Source organism: Vicugna pacos, chromosome 2, assembly GCF_048564905.1.
Source record: "Vicugna pacos chromosome 2, VicPac4, whole genome shotgun sequence".
Classification (NCBI taxonomy): domain Eukaryota; kingdom Metazoa; phylum Chordata; class Mammalia; order Artiodactyla; family Camelidae; genus Vicugna; species Vicugna pacos.
The window spans coordinates 63105191-63129868 of record NC_132988.1 but is presented as its reverse complement, the minus strand read 5'-3'; the positions used below and the strand labels follow the sequence as shown (position 1 = coordinate 63129868).

Genomic DNA, 24678 nt, shown 5'->3' with positions numbered 1-24678 from the left:
GAAACAGAAATAAGAATAAGGTTCCTAAATGAAAAGAAATCACAGAGCATTTGAACCACAGGTTAAAAAGAGAATGAAATGATTTCTCCTTAAAAAAAAAAAAAAGAAATGATTTCTCCTTGGAAAATAACAGTTTTCCATTTCTTGCGTTAGAACTTCAGCTATTAATTTTTGTTATCTGAAGGCTTTACTTTTTTGGAGAAAGAATGTGCACTTTGATTGCTTATTCATCTGTAAGCATTTATGGGAAAAGCTGTCACATTTGTATATGATAACCAATTAAAAGTATAATCACCATAATTGTACCCTTTAAAGCCACTAATCATGAATGTGTAATCATAAACATGAATCCAACTGCACATTTATTGTAAAGTACTTTATACATATGGACACATACCAGAGAACAGCATTAAGTGAATGAATTATTTATTATGCTTACAAGTCTTCTAAAAAATTAAAGTTTTCATTTGCGGTTTTAGTCATGAGAACAAACTCGTGCTATCTGCATGAATCTTAAGTAAGTAGAAAGAGCTTCACAAAAATTCTAAGTGGGCATAGAGTCTGTTTACTATATCAGATACTATCTGCCATTAATATTTTCTGTCTGGTTTTACCAAGAACAATTGGCTAGTGCTATTCCTTTTTTCCCCTTTTCCCCTCTCCCTTCTCTCTCTCCCTCCCTCCCTCCCTCCCTTTACTGATATGGCTAAATGTAGTTAGTAGTAAAGTGTGAAGTTGGCACTTAAAGATGTGAACAGAACTTGAGAAAATAAAAAGCGTAAAATAAAATTTGGGAAGAGTTTACAAATTATAAAAATGACATACAGTTTGAATGATTTTCCAAAACATGTCAATTAGAAAAACTCACTTTAAAAATGCAGTTTTTAATATAACATCCATTTTTAAAGTATATTATAAACTTCAGAAAATAGCAGTTACATGTTAGACAAGATACTCCTCCATTCCCCAAATGATTTGTTTAGCTTTCCTCAATATTCAGCTCTGTGATTAAAAGTTAAAGAAAAAAATACTAATGAAGAAACAAGTTCTTTAGAAAGGCAAGCTTATGAACAGAGTTTCTGAAGAAATGTGCATTCATACATCCACAAAGGCATTACTTCTTTATGACAGTGGGACATGAAAAAGGGAAAACTGAGTAAGATCTGAAACTCAGTAACTATCTTAGATGACTTGAAGAGATGATACTTTCAAGTAACAATATTTTGATTGGAAAGCTGAAAGTGAAGACATTTTTTTCTAATGTTAACGTAGGCTGCTTACTGGTTGGTCGGTTCGGTTGATCCCAATCAGGAAGAGCAGTTCTGCTACAAAAAGGCTGATGCAGAGGTTCTTATGGATGGTGTTACGGTCACTCTGGAGCCCACGGAAGAAACAGAATGTGAAGATGCAAATCAGGAGACAAACAAGGGACAGCAAAATTCCAACCCACGTGATCACATCCAGAAGAAGGTCATGGACTGCATCACTGTGCTGGAAACACAACAGAAAAGCTTTAAGTTGCAATTATACGTAACCAACTGCAAAGTTTTATAAGGGCCTGGATTCATGAGGCATGATTTTAATAATGTATTAAATATCCTCCACACGTGCAATAAATAACTTACTTATTTGGGTTTTCTAGTCTACAGGTAGAGCATTTTATCTTTTCTGTGAGTTATAAATCAGTTTGTCAGTAGTGTTTGCACCTTTCTTAGCTGTGTACATTTTCAGTATATAAATAGTTGAAGCAAATCACCTTAATTCTGGTCAAAACTTCAAGGTAAACCTTTTTGTTTCTTTACCCCATATCACTTTCTAAGGTCAATTTTTTGACAACTGCAACTAGGGAATATGCTATTTTTAAAATTAAGCTATATACTTAGGGGAGTGGCATCTCAACTGAAATGCTTTTTGAAGCACTGAGGGATTTTTGTAAAGAATTACAATTCCTCTGTCTTATGAATCCTTTATCAAAATTTTCAAGGTTGAGTTCATATAAGGACCAAATTTTATAAAGATGCTCAGTTAATTCTGATGAACAGCCACAGATGTTATATCACTTATTTAGTGGACAATTTAAAAGAATGGAGATATTCACTGGATTTATATTCATATTGAATGGCTTAAGGAGAGGCCCTTGAAGGGTGCTGCATGAATACAGCCTGTTATACAGAGACAGAAGATAAGCATTCAGAATTTCTATACCCTATAGCAGCATAAAACACACAGGAGAGCTATGGAAAAGAAATATGCTCAGGAAAACTTCTGTCCTGAAACTGCATGTTTTGGTTCTGTTAAAATAGTACTGTGAGTTCCATACCTGCCATGTTCCTTGGTTTGTCCCCTGTCTCATTTCTGTCTTTGTCCTAAGATTCAAAACTCTATTCCTACCCTATGATAGTTTGGCTCCATCTAAAACCACTTCTTTGAGGCTTTAGAATTTATGGTGGCTCAACACATTGGTGCGCCAAGATGTTGTAGCAGAGGTGAGAAATTGGCTATGATTATCAATTCCTCTTTTCTTTCTAGGTTTCTTGAAAAGTCTTAAAGACCTAACTTCCATCAGTAGAAGAATAAATAAATAATGGTTGAATTATGGAATGATCTTCTAAAGAGTAGTAGAAAATCGGTGTTCTAGATTTACAGTCACAAACATGGATACTTCTTAAAAATCTATTTTTAGATTTTTTTAAAGAATGCAAGTGGCAAATATATCTATACAGTATGATCTACTTATGTAAAATTGTAAAAAAACACAAATCAATGACATTGATTTTTAGGTACATAGGCATGAGTAGTAAAAATGTAATGTGTGCAAGGGAGATTTTTTAGTTAAAAACAAAGAGACGTGTTTCTAATTGACATCTTTTCCAACTGTATAGATCACACATGTTGATTTTTGTTTTAGGATGGAAGTTATACTACATACAGTTGTCTTCCACACTGTTAGCTCACCTTAAAAATACATAAATAGCCAGGTTTTCTATTTTTGTTTTTATTCAAACTCTGTGCTTTTATGTTTTATACAAATTCCATACAAAGATTATCCTGAATGTGAAAATTCTTCTCACAAGTGAGCCACCATGCTGTAACCTGATACTGCCAGATGTGACTTCACAGCTGTTATTTGATAAAGAGCTCTGCTAGGACACTGTCAGTGAATCAGTTTTGAAATATTCCTGCATAACTCTACATGTATTTCTCAGAAGGAGCTCAAATCATGAAAGAAAACTACATGAAATTTTGTTTTAACTGCTTTGTTCTCCAGGGGATACTGCTAAAGTAGTGTTGGGTCTCTGATAGCTTAAAATTACTTTTACTAGTGGAGAGTGGAGAGGGTTAGTGCTACCCGGTTCCCTGAACAGAGGGCTATTTGCTCTCCTCTTTGACTCAAAGGAAAGATGCTGTAATTGAGTATCAAGCGCCAACATTCAGCACAGCAGTTTTCCAGAATGGCAAAGTATAATACATTCTCAAATGTATGCTGAAGACCTAAAGCACTAAAAAAAAAAAAAAAAGGAAAAAAAGAACAGAAAAAAGAAAAAGAAGAATAATCCAAAAAACTGCCGTTTTTGGTAGCTGCATTATTAGAAATTTAGTGAGGGAGGGTATAGCTCAGTTGTAGAGTGCCTGCTTAGCATGCATGAGATCCTGGGTTCAATCCCCAGTACGCCCATTAAAACAAACAAACAAACAAACAAACCTAATCACCTTCTCTACCCCTCCCCCAAAGAAATGTATCTACTTTACTCAGTACCTTTGTAGGCCTTTTAAAAACCCCATTCAGAGTTACTAACAGAAGAACACCAAATGTCAAAACATCAGTACAAAAGGTACATACTGCTCAAACAACAAAACAAAAGGTCTAATGATTAATTAGTAATCACCTTTCAGGTATTATTGTCTAGCTCAGAAAACGTAAACACCAATCACCTTGTATATGCTATACTGTAATCAAATACAACTTATCACTTGAATTTCATCAATAAGATGGAGAAAAAGAACAATGGACATTAATGCCAGTAAGAGTTGTGATGATAGCCTTCTTTTTAATAGTCTGTTATAACCAAACTTTCAGGAGGCCAACCCACGATAAAAACCAAACCCCTGCGAGAGGACGGCCAACTGAATAAAACTCCTAGGTAAAACAAAACAAAACAAAACAAAAAAACTCCTAGGTATAGCTGTAACAATGTGATAATGGATCAAGTATTCCTGTTTTCAAGGTGCCATGTCTGTGATCACTATGTAACTCAATTACCTATGATATAAACATGTGTAACATCATGTGACTTGAGAGCCACTCAATCTTAAATTTTATTAATATCATATCCCAGCTCTTAGTACTGGGCTTGACACATAAAAAATACTAAAGAAATAACTGTGTTTGAATGGTTATAATAATCTTGCTCCACTTAGATCAAATGCTTTAGAGCTGAACCTCTCATGTGGGTATTGCTTTAGTAACTATTTAATCTTTACTGGATTTTATAAAATATCAATGTCAAATATTACATTTCAAAACTGAGCCCCTTATCTTATCCTGTTTCTCTTCCCAAACCCCAAAATCTACTCTTCCTTCTGTTTCTTCATTTCAGTAAACAGCAACTTCATTCTTTGAAGTGTTCTGGCCAGGAACGTAAGAGTCATATTGAATTCTCTCTTTCATACACTACTGTTAATCCATCAAGAAATCTTGTAGGGCCTGTCCTCTATCTGAGAGCTATTTGTCACCTCAATTGCACCAAATTAGTTAGAGCTACCTGATTTTCTTCAATAGCCTCCTAATCAATTTTCCTACTTTGACGCTCATTCTCCTTTCCTCTACATTCAACAAGACTGAGAGATTCTTTCTAAGTATAAGCCAGAAAATAAGACTCACTGATGGAAGTATCCAATGTCTCCCATCTCAATGAAAGTAAAAACCAAAGTCTTTACAAAGCTCTAACGTGCGCACTCCTGTGGAAGCACTTCCTATTCTCCCCCTCATTCAGTTCACTCTGCCCCAGTTGGCCTCCTCTGGTCTTTGAATATGTCAAGCACATTCCAGCCTCAGAGGCTTTGCTTTTGATGTTCCCTCAGTCCAGAATGCTCTTCCAAAAGATAGCTGCGTGGCTTACTTTCTACCCAACTTCAGTACTTCATTCAAATGTCACCCTCTTACAGAGTTTTTCTGAATCACTCTATCTAAAATTGCGAATGTCATTTACTCTTTCTGACTCTCTATTACTATTCCTGAATTATTTTTCTCTTTAACATTTATCCAGACTATATATTTTATTAACACTTTTTGTTTATTGTCTGTCACCCCTGTCAGAAAGTACATTCCAAGTGAATAAGTTGTTTCATCTCTTCTGATCACCAATGTACCCCTGGGTCCTAGAAAGCTGTCTATCATAGAGTGGATGTACAATTAAGGTGTCAACTGAATCTCTCTTTAATTACTGTGAATTATAAAATGGATTTAGATTATAAACAAAAAATTGTATCATGCTGCCCACCTCAATCTTTGGGACTCTTTGGTTCATAAATCACCTGCTCTAAAGTCTTGAGTAAAAGATAAAGAAAATTAGAGGTGGAGACTGCGAAGGTTGCTATACCATAATGTCTTAAATATGTTGAAACAGCAGATGTCAAACAATTACGACAATGGAGGTAAAACTATGCAGAGGAGTAAGAGGACTGTAGAGTAAGTCTCAGAGTCTAAAGATGTGGCTTTAACCTTGTCACTCCAAATTTGTAATTGTCACCTTGAACAAACCACTTACCCTTCTGAGTATCAGAAACTTCATATACATAGAGATAAAATAACTGAGGCTTCAGATTATTGTGATGAATAATTAAGACAATATATGTGAAACTATGGAAGTCAATGTTTCTTTGTTATTGGCTACTTTAACCTAAAAACATTTATGGATTTTTTTCATGTTTAAGAACAGACTTCATTTAAATAATCAAAAGTCTGTATGAATGTTACAGGGTTGATTAGAAAAATAATAACTGCAGCAAAAATAAATAAAAATGTTATTTTAACCAGGGACACCAAACATTATTCCAAGCAACTAATGAATTACCTAATTTTGCTTTATAACATAGTCAGCTTAGTTTACACTATTAATAATATTTGTGTTATTGATAAATTAAGGCCACAATATGCCCACAGCATCTGAAGGGGGCAGATTTCAACTTTAGAATCTGAATTCTACCTTCATTATTGTATAATTGTGATTATGACATTTAAATAATAAAACACAGAGGGACTCAATTTCACCTATATATTCTTCCTTAAGTTGTAACAAAAAGACAAATCAGGTAGGAAAGAAAGATATATAAATATATTTATATATATTTCTTTCTTCATATATACTTACATATAAATATATATTTACTAAATTATACAGATTTATATTCATACATTTATATATTTATTATATTTATATATATATTAATTTTCCCATTGTGTGTACTCCACATAAACTATTTGTTATCAAGAATGCTTGAAAAACTCACCAAAAGTAAAAAATAAACAAAAGTATCAAAAACTTCAAGGAAATTAATTTCTTAAGAGAAAATGGGGAGCTGTGAGAGAAAAATCTGGAAGCAGAATGACAGAATGATTCCTCAGAATATACTTTCAAGAAATTCACTGATTCTGTCCACTCTAGAAAGAAATTTTTATGAAATCAATAATTGTTTTTGAGCTTTCTATAAAAATTATATTCATACATGAAATGCCAGCTATTAGAAAGTTCCTAATTTTTCCTTTTATTTTTACCTCAATAAATCTGTTTTGTCCTATCAATGTGGGGGTCACCGAGTAATTTAAATACCACAAAAGGGAAGCGTACTACACTGAAGGAAAAAAGATGGCTTAAGCAACGATGTTTTGTGAAAGTCATTCTGTCAATATTTAAAACTCTCAAATATACCAGTAGGTACATTTAATGAAACTAGGTCCAAATTCATGGAATAGGGAAATGTGACTTTTGCCCTATGACTTAAAAACAGCTCAATAAGACCTTTATGGAAATCTTGATATTTCTAACTTTATTGTTCAAAAACCAAGTCAGCAAACAAGATGGAGAAACAGATTTTGAAATTTCTTTCATTTTAATTGCATAAGTGCTTCCAGATGGGACACAAGCTTTACAAACTAATTTTGAACCTCTCTGATGTTTTTTCTCTTTTTTATATTTTCAGACTGTTGCATTTTCCAGACACTGCTTGAACAATCATCCTGTAATAATTATTAACTGTAGATCAGTAGTTTTCAAGAACCTGTTTTACTTTCTGTATAAAAATGTACTATTTTAATGTTCAGATTAGTTAAAGGCATAATGAATGATACGATTTTTAAATTGCCTCTTAAACATATCTTGTTCTGAAATACCTGTAACATAGTTAAAATGAGTTTTTTTTTTTCTTTTTTTGCAAATGTAGGAGCACTTGCTTTGGTACTAATGTATCGCATCAGCATAAGGCATTGCTTTGACTCATGGATTTCACTGAAGCCAGTAGGGTAATGAAAGGCCTATTTTCTGATAAATGTGGTAAGAACTCTGTGAAATAAGTTCCTCACATTGCTCTAACAGATCATCAAACACAAAGGTCACCCACAAATGCTTGGAAAAATAAAGGGCTTAATGGTCTGAGGAAATCAGGATTTCCTTTGCAGAATAGAGTGAAGGTCAAAGTTGAGTAACACAGTAAGAATAATATAACTGCATTTCTTACAATTTTTATAGTAAATCAGCCCAAAAAAAAAAAAAACCCTCAGCAATAATTTTCAAATTTGTATCAAACTGAAAAAAACCCAAATATTTTCAGGCTTTAATGGCTAAGACACTGGCAAGTAACAGCACACAAAAATAATCATAGCCAACTGTCCTTTGGATTCAATAGAACTTGTTCAGAAAATCTCTTTGGTTTCAGAAGCACAGCATATATACTCTAAATTATTTGAAATGTTCTTGCTTTGACTTAAGAAAAATAAATCTCATCATATTTGGTGAACCAGATCCATAACTACTTTAATGAAGTAAACAAAATGAAATTGTAGGAAATGCGGCAATTAAGTCTCTTATAAGTAGTTGAGAGTTAAATGCAGATGTAAGTTTTAAAAAAGTAGATTAAAGTTGATAAACAAAAAGGAATTATTGACCAATTAGAAGTTTTTTAAGTAAATGAAATAATCATGCAGTATAAGAAAAAAGACTTTAGGAGTGTCTGGAATGAGGGTAGGAAATGGGAAATGAAGCTAGGCAGACAGAAAATTTCGTCCTTAGTGTTTCTGAGTTAAGTATAGTGATGAAGATGGTGACAATGATGATGATGATGATAGCTAAGACATAACTTTTAAAATGTCAGATTCTATTAGAAGTGCTTATTTAGTTTATTAGGGTAGTCACTTAGTCCTACAAAACACTAAGATATGGTACTATTATTATCTCCAATTTACAAATGAAGAAACTGAAGCACAGAAAATAAGTAATTTATGTCAAATCGTTCAACTAGTATGCAGTAGATATGACAGGATTAGTGGTAGGGTGACCAACTGTCTAGGTTTGCTCAGGAGTGTCCTAATTTTAGCACTAAATTTTTGCATCCTGGAAAAGTCCTCTCCAAGACACGAAAAATTCCAGAGACCAGAGATAGGTTCAGAATTCCAAAATCCATATGACAAGCTAGAAATAGAGGCTGGAAGCAACACTGTTTTTAGCATCAAATGTCTGTTGTACTGATTATCTACCTTCCTTAGTGACTGCTGTTCTTTCCCCTGACTACTGTTTTGGCAACCATGATTTGCAGTTCCCAGTGAAGGATCATCCATTATTGCATCACTCTGAGTGATGAAACTTAAGTATGCAACTTCAGTGCCTTGTGATCCTGAGTTCCTCTTTGACTTTGGATTAACTGTTATACTTTGTATCAAAATTGTGCTAATTTAATTTTTAATACTGCGAATATTGTGACAACTTTTTTAAAGTGTTCACTGATGAAACTGAGAACAAATGTAATACAGTAACATGACAATACTGAAAGAGAAGGCTAAACAACTGTGTCATTTTAAAGTTACATGAAAGGACACATGAAATTAGATTAGAGAGCCAAAAGAGAACACATTGGACAAAATGAAGAAATGAATTTGGGACAAGCATAAGAGAAAAGATTGTGTGAATGTGCATATGGAGGATGAATCTCACAAATCTAGGATGACATGCAAGTTTTTGTAAGATAAATAGATTTCTTTTTTTGGTTAATTTCCCCCCAAAAGGCACCAATATTCAGTTGAAATTAATGGTCATGGAACAAGTTTGAATATTCCACAAGAATTAACATGCCTTATAGTTTTAATCCCTTGATTTATCTATGCACCTGAGTACAGTTAATTTTCTTGATTCAGAAGATGCAACTCAAATGTCCTGTGTGTAAACAAAAGGGGAAATTTTGATAACCAATGTTTATTCTTTATAGAGTAGACTCTTTATAGTATAGAACTGATTCTCTCAGATCTTACTTTCAGATCATGCTTTCCACAGTGTATCAAGTGATGTGTTGAATAATACCAAAGAAATGTTTCCCCAACTCTTATGTATTTTGATTTGAAAAATGAAGCTTCAAATCATCTTCTCGATTTCCATAAAGATTTTTACGAAACTTCAGAAAAGACAAAAGACTGTTCTGACACCTTGTCCAGATATAAAGTAGACTTTGCTCATCTATATGCGTATTTGACAGTGCAAATGTAACTTACGGAAAGTTACATTCAGCTTATAAACTTACAAAAGAAAATGAGCAGTTCTTACCTACGAAATGTCCTGTATACCTTGTAGACAGGGCTGCTAAAAACGGATGTGATTTGCTTACCTATGATAATGAAGTTTCATAATGAAATTATGAGGTCCTTTTCAGTTTCCTCAAAAATGCGTAGAAATACTTACTGAGCCTTTTAACTTTCTAGAAATGGAAAGAGACAGTCTCCCAAGATATGTGCCTTGAAGATGGCTATCACTGGAGCTGGCCATAGGCAAGATATTCAAATACTGACCTTCTGTAAAATCATTATTTCCAAAGTGTGAGACAAAAAAAAGTCTTCCTCTAATTTTGAAATTATGACAGATGAGAATGGAGAAAAAGATCACAGTAAAACACATTTATATATTTCTCCAAATCTGTCTGATGAACTCTGAAGAGGCTACAGGGGCATAATCACTTACTACATACCAAGTCTATTTTTTGATCTGGTTCTGCTGTTTCCCAGTTGGCTCTCTAAGAAATTGATCACCCTAACCTAGCAAATACTCTGTGCTCTTGATATCACTAACAGTGGAGAGGACCACAGATCCTCTCCTAAATTTTCCTTGTTGACCCACTTACACTAAGCTCCTAAGAAATAAACAGAGCTAGGCTTTCATGGGTGAGAATTTCTTGACTATCCTTTGAATACAACGATTAAACTCAGTGGTTTTGTTAAAATATAATTTACTAAGGATCATTCAGCAAACTTTCTGAGTCTCAGACAAAATAGTTAATTTCTCCTAATACTGTTTTCATTAACACACACAATTTCTGAAAGCACTTCTAAAGGAGTTAGTTGATGTGGGGAACGGGGTAGAGGAGCTGAAGTATGACGAAAGGGAACCACAGAAATGTCAGAATTGAATTACCTAGATATGTTTATTGTTGTCATTTATATATTATTCTTCTCCTACAGCCATTTCCTTTGACATGTAAGAAAAGATAAATTTACCACAATGAGAAAGAAAAGTTAAAATAGAGACAAATTGAACTAGGCTTAACAAAGAAAGTAAGTTTGCATGACTAGATTATAAAAATCAAGTAAACAGAAACTACACCAAGCCAAAAACACCTAATAAAATTTGGCACATCCTAACAGTATTTGCTGGCTGCCTACTATGTGTCACGTACTGAATAAGACAGAATGGAAATACAAATATGTAACCTCATGTACACAAGCATGTACATCCCATATTTACTCCATTATTCCATTATCATTTGGTTTTCTTAGATAGAACAATTTTAGGAAACAGAAAAAGAGGATGGTTATTAGGATTTCTTTTTTCCATTCTCGTGAGTAAATTTATTGCATTTAAACAGAGGGGGGGTTTTTCTACATAGTAACCTTGTAGACAATTATCTCACAGCCTCGACTCAATAACTTGAGCTAACATTGATGTTTTACAAAATTAATATCTTAAAAGTTCCATGATCGGATTTTTAAATCAGCAAGTAACCAACCATAGAACTTCAAACTGTAATGCTCACACTGTAAGGATATACAAAGTAAACGGGCAATCCCTTGAATTCTCTATAACAAGGTAGGAAAAGTGGTTCAGTTCAGCCATATTTTTGCTCACATGCTTTTAAAATCTTATATACAAGTTGACCTTATTGCCTAGCTTAGAAAGCCATATAAATAACGGCTTGGAAAATCCTAGCCTAATTCCTTCAGAGCCCAGTAGTTCTCTAGCTCTATTACTTTATTTACTGGACACAGTGGAATGAAATAGACCAGGAAACAAGAAAAACAACCACAGAATAGTCTGAATGTTTAAAAAAAAAAAGTATAACATTTTGTGATCCAAAACAAATAGAGTACAGTTATTAAACACATCAAGTAGGAGGAAGAGGCAAGATGGCGGAGTAGAAGGACGCTTGTAAGTCACCCTCTCCCACAAATACACCAAGATCCACATCTACAGACTCACTCAGCCAACCAGAGCACCTGCGGAACTCCGACAGAACATCTCCCTCTTCAAAAGATAAAGACGCCAAAAATCTGGTAGGAGAAAAGGAAAAAAGAAAGAACAAAAGGCAAAGCAGCGCAGGACGGGTCCCGCGGGGAGGGAGCGGCAAAGGAGGACTGGCGCTCGCTCGCTGGATCTCCCCTCTCCAATTGAGAGGCCAGCGGGACGGAGGGGGAGCCTCCAAGGCTCGGATCTGTACAGAGCAGCCCTTGTCTGACAGAACTAAGTTAAACGGGCACAGAGCGTCCCCCGGACACCCAGCCTGAGACGCGGGCCGGCAGCGGCGGGCAGGGCCAGGCTGCACAGCCGGGCGGAGGACGGGGGCGGCTGCACGGAGGCAGCTCCGGGGGACTGCAAGGGGCTGGGCGCCGGGGCTGTGGGTGTACAGGACAGAACAACCTGGGCCCTCCGTAAAACAGCAAGGTTGATGTGCTCTCGGGGGAAGGGTGCATACCTTCATCTCTGCAAACCCTCGGAAACTTTTCAGGGGAAGAGAGGCGGGGCCCAGGCAGAGCCGCCATATTCTCCGGCGCTTAGCACCCAGGCGGGGGCAGAGGCGAAACCTGCATCCGCACCGAAGGGCTTAGCAGCCTCAAGGGCCAGACTGAGACGGGCCTACAGCCCTGGGCAGATAGGATCCTTCCATTCTGGTCCCCCAGAGAACTTGCTCCACAAAAACAAAGAAGCAGCTGGCTCTTGGCTCAGAGCAGGGACGAGGCTGCCCCTCGGTCTTCCCCGAGCCCACCCGCGGAGCGCGGCCAGGGCGGAGCGCCGGCGCAGAGCGAGCAGCCGCACAGAGCAGCGGAGCTACCGGTGGCGCAGGCAGAGGGAGAGCGGCCCCCCCGCCTGTCGGGCAAGAACACAGCCCCTGACAGAGGTGCTGGGAGGGGGCATGACCCGCCCTCCTGCCTGGCCGGTCTGCAACATCTCACTGCGGCATCGGAGGGGCAGTGACCCGCCCACCCACAGCAGAGGAGATCTGCATCTGACCCCGTGTTAGGAGGAGGCGCGATCTGCTAGCCGACAGGTGCTGGGAGCAGCACAGAAGTGGGCGCCAACGGAGGGCCTATGAAAACAAGCTGAGCTTCCAAAACAGGACGAAGACAGAAGGACTTCACATTAAAAGCACACAGACTCCAGGAGAACACCGACAACCCCTTTTTTTGTTTGTTTGTTTGTTTGTTTTTTGTTTTGTTCTTAAATCTGTTTTTACCTGTTCTATTTTCAATTACTCTCTTAATTTTTACTTCTTAATTCATTTCTATTTCTCCTGGGTTTTGATGTCCTGTTATTGATTAGACACAGGCTTCAAATACATCTATTCATCTCCCCACCCCTTTCTTTTTCTTTTTTTTTTTAAAGGTTTTAAAAAGACATCTCAACCCGATTAATACTCTGCTTCAACTCGCTCTTCTATTATTCATTATACACTGTTTCAAACCCTCTTTCTCCATTCTTTTAAAAATCTTTCTCTCTCTCTCTTATTATTTCTTTCTTTTTTTCCCCCTAAGTTCTATTCCTAAATAGGCATTAGATAGATAAAATCCTTAAGATCCAAAATAGACAACTAATACTCCATAAACCACAGTGCCAGAGAGGTATGAGTAAGATGAAGAAGCAGAGAAACCTTTCCATATAAAAGAACAAGAGGAATCCCCTGAAAGAAAGAAAGATCAATGAAATAGACATCGATAGCCTACTAGATCAAGATTTCAAAAAAGGAGTGATCAAACTGCTGAAGGAATTAAAAGAGATAGTGCTTAGAGAAATAAAATATGTCAAAAATGAAATTGAAGCTATAAAGAAGAGCCAAGCAGAATAGGTAAACTCATTGACAGAGATGAGGAATGATCTAATAGCTGTGCAAAGCTGACTAGTTAATGCAGAGGAACGAATTAGTGATCTAGAAGACAGGGCAATAGAAAGCACCCATTCAGAAGAACTATAAGATAAGCAAATAAAAAATAATGATAATAGCATAAGGGACCTATGGGATAATATAAAGCGTCCCAATCTTCGCATAATAGGGGTCCCAGAAGGGGAAGAAAGATCAAAGGGGATTGAAAAGGTTTTTGAAGAAATCATGACTGAAAACTTCCCAAACTTAAAGAAGGAATCAGATATCCAAGTACAGGAAGCTCAGAGGGTCCCAAACAGGAAGAATCCAAATAGACCCACACCAAGACATATCATGACCAAGATGGCCAGAGTCAAGGATAAAGAAATGATTCCAAAGGCAGCAAGAGAAAAGCAAAGAGTGGATTACAAGGGAACCCCCATAAGGCTCTCAGCTGATTTCTCTACACAACCACTACAGGCCAGAAGGGAGTGGCAAGATATATTCAAAGCCCTGAATGAAAAAAAGATGCAGCCTAGGATACTTTATCCAGCAAGGCTATCCTTTAGGATAGAAGGAGAAATAAAGAGTTTCACAGACAAAAAAAAGCTGCAGGAGTTTGGCAACACTAAACCCATGCTAAAAGAAATATTGAAAGGGCTATTCTAAATACAAAAGCAGCAGGATGCTACAGAAATGAGAAACTCACAACTGGAAAGGTGATAACTCATGAATTACAAATAAAGAAAACACGAAATTATAAAAGAAGACATACAAATCACTGAGAGTGGGAGAGGGAGGCAGGGAAATATAGAATTTTTTTTTCTTTCTTTTTAAAATTTTTTTAACAGTAGGATGGGTTTGAGATCATGTTATTATCAGTTTAATAGAAACAGGTATAGGTTAATAGATTTACAAAAAAGGATAACCACAAGTCAAAAATTTACAAGGGAGTCACAAAAATTAAATAAAATCCATGATAATACAAAGGAAAATTACCAAACCACAAAAGGAAGAAGAAAGGAACAAAGAGGATAATACCAATTCAACTGCAAAGATAAGTTCAAAATGGCAATAAACACACATCTATCATTAATTACTGTAAATGTTAATGGACTAAATGCTCCAGTCAAAAGACATAGAGTGGCAGACTGGATAATAAAGCAAGAACCTTCAATATGCTGCATACAAGAGACCCACTTTAGGGAGAAGGACACATATAGATTGAGAGTGAAAGGATGGAAAAGGATATTCCATGCAAATGGAAAAGCCAAAAAAGCAGTTGTTGCAGTACTGATTTCAGACAAAATAGACTTTAAAACAAAGGCCATAAAGAAAGATAAAGAGGGACATTTTATAATGATTAAAGGAGTGATACAAGATGAAGACATTACACTCGTTAATATATATGCACCCAATATAGGAGCACCTAAGTACATACAAGAATTACTAACAGAGATAAAGGGCGATATTGATGGGAATACAATCATAGTTGGAGATCTTAACACTGCATTAACATCACTATACAGATCTTCCAGACAGAAAATAAACAAGGCAACAGAGAAATTAAATACTACAATAGAAAAACTAGATTTGGTGGATATTTTCAGAGCATTACACCCCCCAAAAATAGAATATACATTCTTTTCAAGTGCACATGGAACATTTTCCAGGATCGATCATGTACTTGGACACAAAAGAAACCTCAACAAATTTAAGAAGATAGAAATTATCTCAAGCATCTTTACTGACCACAATGCCATGAAACTGGAAATCAACAACAGAGAAACAAAGGAGGAAAAAAGAAAAGCATGGAGATTAAACAATATGTTATTGAAAAAACAATGGATCAATGAGGAAATCAAAGCTGAAATTAAAAAATACCTAGAGACAAATGATAATGAAAGCACAACCACTCAAAACCTATGGGGCACAGCAAAGGCAGTGCTAAGAGGGAAGTTTATAGCGATACAGGCCTTTCTCAAAAAAGAAGAACAATCTCAAATAAACGAGTTAACCCACCAACTGAATCAATTAGAAAAAGAACAACAAAAAGCCCCAAAAAGCAGCAGAAGGATGGAAATTATAAAGATCAGAGAGGAATTAAATACAATAGAGATTAACAAGACCATAGGAAAAATCAACCAAACCAAAAGCTGGTTTTTTGAAAAAGTAAATAAAATCGACAAACCTCTGGCCAAACTCACAAAGAAGAAAAAAGAGAGAGCACAAATTAGCAAAATAAGAAAGGAAAATGGAGAAATTACAACAAACAAAATAGAAATACAGAATATCATACGAGAATATTATGAAAAACTATATGGAACCAAACTGAATAACCTAGAGGAGATGGACAAGTTTCTGGAAACATACTGCCCACCAAAAGTGAATCAACAAGAAACTGAACACTTGAACAATCCGATCACTAGAAAGGAAATAGAAATAGCAATTAAAAACCTCCCTACAAATAAAAGTCCAGGACCGGACAGCTTCACTGGGGAACTCTACCAAACATACAAAGAAGAACTCATACCAGTCCTTCTCAAACTCTTCCAGACCATTGAAAAGGAGGGAATACTCCCAAACTCATTCTATGAAGCCACCATCACCCTGATACCAAAACCAGGCAAAGACACTACAAAAAAAGAGAATTATAGGCCAATATCACTGATGAACATAGATGCCAAAATCCTCACCAAAATTTTAGCAACTAGAATCCAACAACACATAAAAAAGATTATACATCATGACCAAGTGGGGTTCATCCCAGGGACACAAAGCTGGTTCAACATACGCAAATCAATCAATGTAATACATCACATCAATAAGAGAAAGGACAAAAACCACATGATCATCTCAATTGATGCAGAAAAAGCATTTGATAAAATTCAACACCCATTTATGATAAAAACTCTAGCCAAAGTGGGTATAGAGGGAACACATCTCAACATAATAAAAACTATATATGACAAACCTACAGCCAGCATAGTACTCAATGGTGAAAAACTCAAAAGCTTCCCACTAAAATCTGGGACAAGACAAGGATGCCCACTATCACCACTCCTATTCAATATAGTCCTGGAAGTCCTAGCCACAGCAATCAGGCAAGAGAAAGAAATAAAAGCGATCCAAATTGGAAAAGAAGAGGTAAAAGTGTCATTATATGCTGACAACATGTTACTATATATAGAAAACCCTAAAAGGTCCACACAAAAGCTACTAGAGCTGATTGAAGAATTCAGCAAGGTAGCAGGTTACAAAATTAACGTTCAAAAATCAGTTGCATTTCTTTACACTAACGATAAATCAACAGAAAAAGAAAGTAAAGAAACAATCCCCTTTAAAATAGCACCCAAAGTAATAAAATGTCTGGGAATAAATCTAACCAAGGAGGTGAAAGAATTATACACAGAAAACTATAAACCATTGATGAAGGAAATTAAAGAAGACTTTAAAAAATGGAAAGATATTCCATGCTCTTGGATTGGAAGAATCAATATTGTTAAAATGGTCACACTGCCCAAGACAATCTACAGATTTATTGCAATCCCCATCCAATTACCCAGGACATATTTCACAGAACTAGAACAAATCATAATAAAATTTATATGGAACTATCAAAGACCTAGAATTGCTAAAGCATTACTGAAGAGAAAGAAAGAGGCTGGAGGAATAACTCTCCCAGACTTCAGACAATACTACAGAGCTACAGTCATCAAGACAGCATGGTATTGGTACCAAAACAGACATACAGACCAATGGAACAGAATAGAGAACCCAGAAATGAACCCACAAAACTTTGGTTAACTCATCTTCGACAATGGAGGCAAGAATAAACAATGGAATAAAGACAGTCTCTTCAGCAAATGGTGTTGGGAAAACTGGACAGCAGCATGTAAAACAATGAAGCTAGAACACACCCTTACACCATATACAAAAATCAACTCAAAATGGATTAAAGACTTAAACATAAGACAAGATACAATAAACCTCCTAGAGGAAAACATAGGCAAAACATTATCTGACATACATTTCAAAAATTTTCTCCTAGAAGAAATAAAAGCAAGAATAAACAAATGGGACCTAATGAAACTTACAAGCTTCTGCAGAGCAAAGGAAACCAGAAATAAAACAAGAAGAAAACCTACGGAATGGGAGAAAATTTTTGCAAGTGAAACCGACAAAGGCTTGATCTCCAAAATATATAAGCAGTTCATAGGACTCAATAAGAAAAAAATAAACAACCCAATCCAAAAATGGGCAGAAGACCTGAACAAGCAATTCTCCAAGGAAGACATACAAATGATCAAAAAGCACATGAAAAAATGTTCAATATCACTAATTATCAGAGAAATGCAAATCAAAACTACAATGAGGTATCACCTCACACCAGTCAGAATGGCCGTCATTCAAAAATCCACAAATGACAAATGCTGGAGAGGCTGTGGAGAAAGGGGAACCCTCCTACACTGCTGGTGGGAATGCAGTTTGGTGCAGCCACTATGGAAAACAGTGTGGAGATTCCTCAAAAGACTAGGAATAGACTTACCATATGACCCAGGAATCCCACTCTTGGGCTTGTACCCGGAAGGAAATCTACTTCAGGATGACACCTGCACCCCAATGTTCATAGCAGCACTATTTACAATAGCCAAAACATGGAAACAGCCTAAATGTCCATCAACAGGTGACTGGATAAAGAAGAAGTGGTATATTTATACAATGGAATACTACTCAGCCATAAAAACCGACAACATAACGCCATTTGCAGCAACATGGATGCTCCTGGAGAATGTCATTCTAAGTGAAGTAAGCCAGAAAGAGAAAGAAAAATACCATATGAGATCGCTCATATGTGGAATCTAAAGACTCATGGACAGAGAATACAGACTTGTGGTTACCAGGGGGGTAGAGGGTGGGAAGGGATAGACTGGGATTTCAAAATTGTAGAATAGATAAACAAGATTACAGTGTATAGCACAGGGAAATATACACAAAATGTTATGATAAGTCAGAGAGAAAAAAATGTGACAATGAGTGTGTATATGTCCATGAATGACTGAAAAATTGTGCTGAACACTGGAATTTGACACAACATTGTAAAATGATTATAAATCAATAAACACATCAACTAGTTTGTACTAAGAGTCTTATAAACAGTGGAGGATATTTTTAGGATATTGTTTTAAATCAACACTAAATTAAAGAAGAAATACAATGATATTAAATAGCAAAATAATGCCTATATGTGGACTAGGGTAAAGTTGGAGTGGGGGCAGTAGGATACACTAAGGTAAAAAAGAAAAGAAGGCGAGAAGGAGAGATGAAAGCATCAAACTATGGATAGTGAAAGCTTTTAAAGATAATAAAAATCAATGTCAAATTGAACAGACAGGATAGAGTAGGAAGATTGAAAAAAAAATTATCTCCCAAAGAATCATAATTTGAGTAGAGGAAAAAGCTATAGGTGATATAAATTGTCAGACTGTTTTCTAAAGCATTTCTTACTATGCTCTACAGAACCACAGTAGAAATGTTAATTAGCCAATGAGTTTGAAAGTTATGATCCTGTAAACTAAAATACTCCTCCTATAAAGGGTGTTTACAAAGAGAATTAAGGTAAGAGAAGAAACAGACGTTTGAATGTAGTGTATTTGACACTCTAATGAACAACAGACAAATAAACCTGCAGGTAATTCCATAATAGAAAGGCTTAAAAATGCCATAAATACTATCAGTTTGGTATAAAATTACATTACATGAATTTCTGTAATGATTGCTTTTGTATCTAAAAGAGAAGACAATCGAATGTTTCCTTAGGCAAAAGAAGCAGAGAAAATGCAGGAGTCAACCAGAGGTGTTGCCACCTTGGAGCATCCCTTTCCTTCTTTTATCTGCCTAAACTGACCTAGCTACGAAACCTCTGTCGGCACTCCATTCAAAAATCAGTCTTAAGACTTCTCTCTGTTGATAAACTATAAAGTCACAGAGGCCAGGGATTGTTTTGCCTTTCCCCCCACAGTATTGTGTGGGGGTGGAATAATCTGAAAAGTTAGGGGGGACAGGGAAAGCCTCTTTGAGAAGGTGACAGTGGAACAAAGACTTAAAGGAGATGAGAAACTTAACCACGTGGCTATCTGGGGGGCTAGAGCAGGGAGACTTTCAGGCCTAACCAGAGCACACCAGGTATGTTTGTGGAAAGGCAAGGAGGCCGGCATGGCTGAAGCCAAGTGAGCAAGAAGTAGTGAGAGGAGGTCAAGAGCTGCTGAAGAGGCCAGGATTGGGGATTTTGCTCTTACTGAGATAAGAAGTCTTTCAGGTTGGATCAAAGGTATGAAGTAATTGATTTACATTTTAAAGAGATTACGGAACTGCTTCTTAAGAATGAATCAGAGGAGTGACTCACATTTTAACAGTATCCCTGTGGCAATTATGCTGAGGATAAATTTAGGAAGGACAAGAAGGAAAGCAGGGAGACCGATTAAAGGGCTATAACAAAAGAGCAGAAGAGAGATGATAGGGGCTTGAATTCAGGTGATAGCGATGAAGATGCTAAATTGTCAGATGCTGGATCTCGTAGGACATGCTTATAGAATTGAGTGTGCAGTATGAGTGACAGGAAACAAGTCAAAGATAGTGTATGGTTTAGGGCTGGACTACCTGCAAGGCCAGGGGAACCATCTACTCAGAAGGAAAAGACTCAGGAGAATACCAGAAGTGTAGTTTTAGATTTGTGACACTTATTAGAAGCCAGCTGTGGCATCTAGGAGCCTGGAGGTAAGACATGAACAGAGAAATGTGGGAATCATGAGACAATGTTTAGAGTCATTTGACTATATGAGATCACATATAGAGAAAGAATGGATGGTGTCTAGACTACATCTAGGATTACACTCAGGGCCAGAGCAACAATGAGAGATTGTGGAAATGAGGAGGAATCAGCAAAAGAAGTGAAAAAGGACCAGCTGCTGAGGAAGGAAAGAAGCAAGAGAGAATGGTGTACTCCAAGGAAAAGTGAAGAAATGTGGCAAGAATGTGGTTGATGCACATTTTCCACGGGTTATCTTGTTAAATATACCCTACGCATTCTTCAGAGCAGGACCCTTTTTTGCTAAACCCTCTGAGCAGTTTTGTCTTAGATCAATGACCCTCCTCTGTGTCCCTATATCACAGTGTAGGCCTCAGTTATAAGAATCATCACAATTATGACTGCAGTTCCCTTCTCTGCCCTTTCCTTGCCCTTAGAAATGTGAGTCCATGAGGACCAGAAGCTTCACCAGAGTGCTGGAATCTGTGATACCTCTGGCAGAGGGTTTTCTTGTGGAGTTAGAAAGTGATAACTAGCAAACATAAGTATCTGTTACAACTGGCCATTGTACATCTCACTGTGCATGAATAAATTAGCATTCTGTTCTAGATACTAGTCTAATGTAAGTTTGGTCAGTGTGTTTCTTTTTGAACTTCCAGGGATGATCACTCTGCTTGTTTTCCATGTTTCCAGTGACAAAATCATGTTGTGCACTCAAAATGGGACTGACTCAGGCAACTGCAAGAGACTGTGATACAAGAAATCCAGGGCATACTTACTCTGTGACTGACTGCTGAAGGAAAACATTGATTTCCATCTATTTTATCTCTTGTTGACACACAATAATGGTCACAGTCAAGATTCTTGTGTAATGGACTGGGGAGAGGCTGTTAAGCAATGAACTGAGCGAAAAATTACATTTTGTTGTTGCTTGAAATATGATCCATTTCTCTATGTTTGAATTTATCCCCTAAGCTGAAAGATAGAATCCTGGAGCCATACTAACACATTCCAGGTTTAAATGTAACATTTGTTAGTACAGCCAATCTCGCTAAGCTTGATCAGTTTGTGAAGCTCTGATCGAATTGCGTTTGTAGTCCTTTAAAGACCAAAATTTGACTGTGTTGACACAGCTAAGGTAATTTACTCCTAAGCTGCTAACTGGGTGTGGAAATGTGGTCTTCCTCTGGGATATCTGTATCATCTCAAAACTCAACAGTGTCAAAGAAAATTCTGGATGAAATTACTGATCAATGACACCAGGTAGATAAAACTTTTACCACAGTTTTCATGTTTTAAAATATATTGGATAGTGATACTTCCTCTATTTTTATTGACATCAGGAAGATAAGAAGAGAATTCACAAGTATACAATTTCCTGTAACTAACCCATCTATCAATCTATATAGCCAAGTTAATAAGCCCCTTGTATTTTTATTTCCTAAATTTATCAGAAATCTAAATCCTTTTCCTGCCTTCTATGACAAAGCAGTCACACTGGAAAGAGACTGGTGAAGTCACGTTAGTCACACTTGATTTTGGAAACAATCTATCACCTGGATTTTTCCTTAGAATAGTGTCTTCTTGAATGGAAAGAACCATTATATTATGTTAAAATTTGCCAAGCTCTATGTATTACCATGCTCTGTGTATTGTGCTTAATGGCTATTTCTCCAAGACTCATTTGAGAGTATTTAATCCCATGCAAGCTCCTTAGTCTTCAGCCTACCAGATCCCAGCTTCCTAACCCCATCACACTGGCCTTTGGTGCTGGGGTCCTATCTTGCCCCGCTCATAAGGATATGGTCATTTATTTGGACATTTATTCATACAAAGTAAAAGCAGGGAAGATAGGGGAAGCTTTGTTAGCAAAATTGTAATTTAAAAGCAAATTTCAATTTTATAAACTGTACTGAAAATAGAAAAAAAGAGTTCTTTGCCTCATCCAGGAGGATAGGGGTTGAACACCAGAGTGTTCTTGACTAGAATTATGTCTCAAGTTAGACAGAGTTAGGACTTCATACAGTTAGTGTCTTAACTGTATGCTAAGGCATTTTTATTTTGTGGTATATATCTTACCTTAACTTCCACATGTGCCATCAGTACTGCAAAATTGGTTAGGTGGTTACAAGAGCAGGTAGTGTGTGTCTTATTTGTTATCAGGAGCCGACAGCCTTGGGTTGACCAATAACCTGTCATTGTGCGCTTGGAATAGCTCCAAAATGAACAGTTAGGATTGAAATTTTCCTCAGACTGCTGCAGGAAAAAGACATCAATAAAGCCAATAACTACCTTATGATCACGTATATTAGGTAGGCATTTTCTTTACATTGAACACAAGTTCATACTATGTTCCAACTTTTGTGGCAATGTCTACTAGTGTTTTCATATTAAGTGGAGCTCATCAAATCAAAGCAAATTTGAATATATGCTGTTGTTTACCCCTCTTGACTAGAGGTGAATTCATTGTTTTAAAAAATTAATATTGAAAGAATACTAGTATCAATGTCTCAGAGTCATATCAATTAATTTATACTGCAAAGTAAAGACTTATTCTATATAATCAACTTCTGAAAGGATGGTTTTAAAAATCTCTGTTCAATTTACAATACAATCCTTACATATACACAAAAATATAACTACACACAAAGACATAATTACTTGTAATATCAGATGTGAAGCCATGTCCATTTCCACTGAACATATTGCTTGCTATTTTTAATTATAGAGAAACATTTATAGATCCATAAATGTTTTTACCTTAAGTACATATGTATACAAGAATTACTCTCCTTCCTTACTGTGGAAAAAAAATCACTAATAATTTTTTACATAATGAATTACTATATCAAATAATAAGGAAAAAAGAAAAGAAAATTCAGACACTTCATGCTTATGTTATAACAAATATAGATAATGTGGACAACAAAACTTTAAATGTCATTTTCTTACCTTGATATGTTTAACAGTGAACACCACAGGATCAGCCAAATAAACCTTATTACTAAACTCTTTGTTTATTGCTGCTGTAATAACCGGGGAATTGACAATAACAGAATGATTGGTGGACATAGCCTCTGTTCCCAACTTCATGCTGGCATTCTCCGTGGACAAATAAGGACCCAAGTTGTTATACAGGACAAAGGCCACTCTGATCTCTCCTAAAATAAGTATATGTAAATTGGGAAGAAATTGATTAGCTTGTATATTCTACTTAAATTAGGTAGTTCTAATTAGGTTGTAATCAAATCTATATATAATACATATATACTTTCACAACAAAATTCAAACATTAATTTCAATCAAATTGCCAAGTTATTCATGAGGAAAGAAAAGTCAAATGATGCTGAAACAATGATATATCAGTATTTAAAAAATGAACCTCACTCCCTATTTCACTCCATATTTAGAACTTAATTCAGGGTGGATCACAGACCTAAACATAGAAATCAGAACCACAGAGCCTCTGGAACAAAGTATAGAATATCTTTGTGATCTTGGGAAAGGCAACAATGCCTCGGGCAGGACCCAAAAAATACTAACCATAAAAGAAAAAAATGGTAAACTGAACTTTATCAAAATTGAAAATTTGTGTCTATCAAAATGTAGCATTAAGAAAATGCATAGGCAAGCCACAGACTAGGAAATATATATATGCATATGACTCATGTAAAGCATTTCTGCTACTCAATAGTAAAATAATAAACACACCAAAATGACAAAAGACATAAACACACACTTTAAAAGCAGATATACAAAAAGCTAAAGACACATGAAAAATGATCAGATCATTAGAATTAGGCAAATTAAAAATTAAAATCATACTGAGATACTATTACATACCCACTAGGAAGCCTAAAATCTACACTACAAAAGATAAGCCACACTAATGTTGGTAAGAATGTGGAACAAATGGAACTCTGATATTGCTGGTGGGACTGTGAAATGGTTCAACTCTTCGGAAACATGTTCGACAATTTCTTATAAAGTTAAATGTATTACCCTTCCTAGATACATGAAAACAGATATCCACAAGAAAAAAGTCGTATAAAAGTGTTTATAACATCCTTATTCATTTCAGCCCCAAACTGGAAACAACTCAAAAAAATCTATCAATAGGTGAATAAATAAATTATGGCTTACTAAGATAACTGAATTACTATGCATCAATAAAGAACAAACTGACAGATGAAGCATAATGACTGAATCCCAAAAATATGCTGAGCTAAAGAATACAGACATAAAAGAGTACACACGGTATGATT

At 36.1% G+C, this 24678-nt stretch overlaps 1 protein-coding gene across 9 annotated transcripts in view; it reads right to left on the bottom strand.

The window, feature by feature from the left end:
* ADGRL3 (adhesion G protein-coupled receptor L3) overlaps nt 1-24678 on the bottom strand; it is a 730953-nt gene that overhangs the window by 82948 nt on the left and 623327 nt on the right. For all 9 annotated transcript variants that reach the window (XM_072940759.1, XM_072940764.1, XM_072940768.1 and 6 more), the window contains 3 exons: nt 23366-23574; nt 22493-22669; nt 1282-1491 (listed from right to left, as the gene is read on the bottom strand). In XM_072940759.1, the coding sequence (XP_072796860.1) occupies nt 1282-1491; nt 22493-22669; nt 23366-23574 (596 nt within the window). The remainder of the gene's footprint in view (nt 1-1281; nt 1492-22492; nt 22670-23365; nt 23575-24678) is intronic.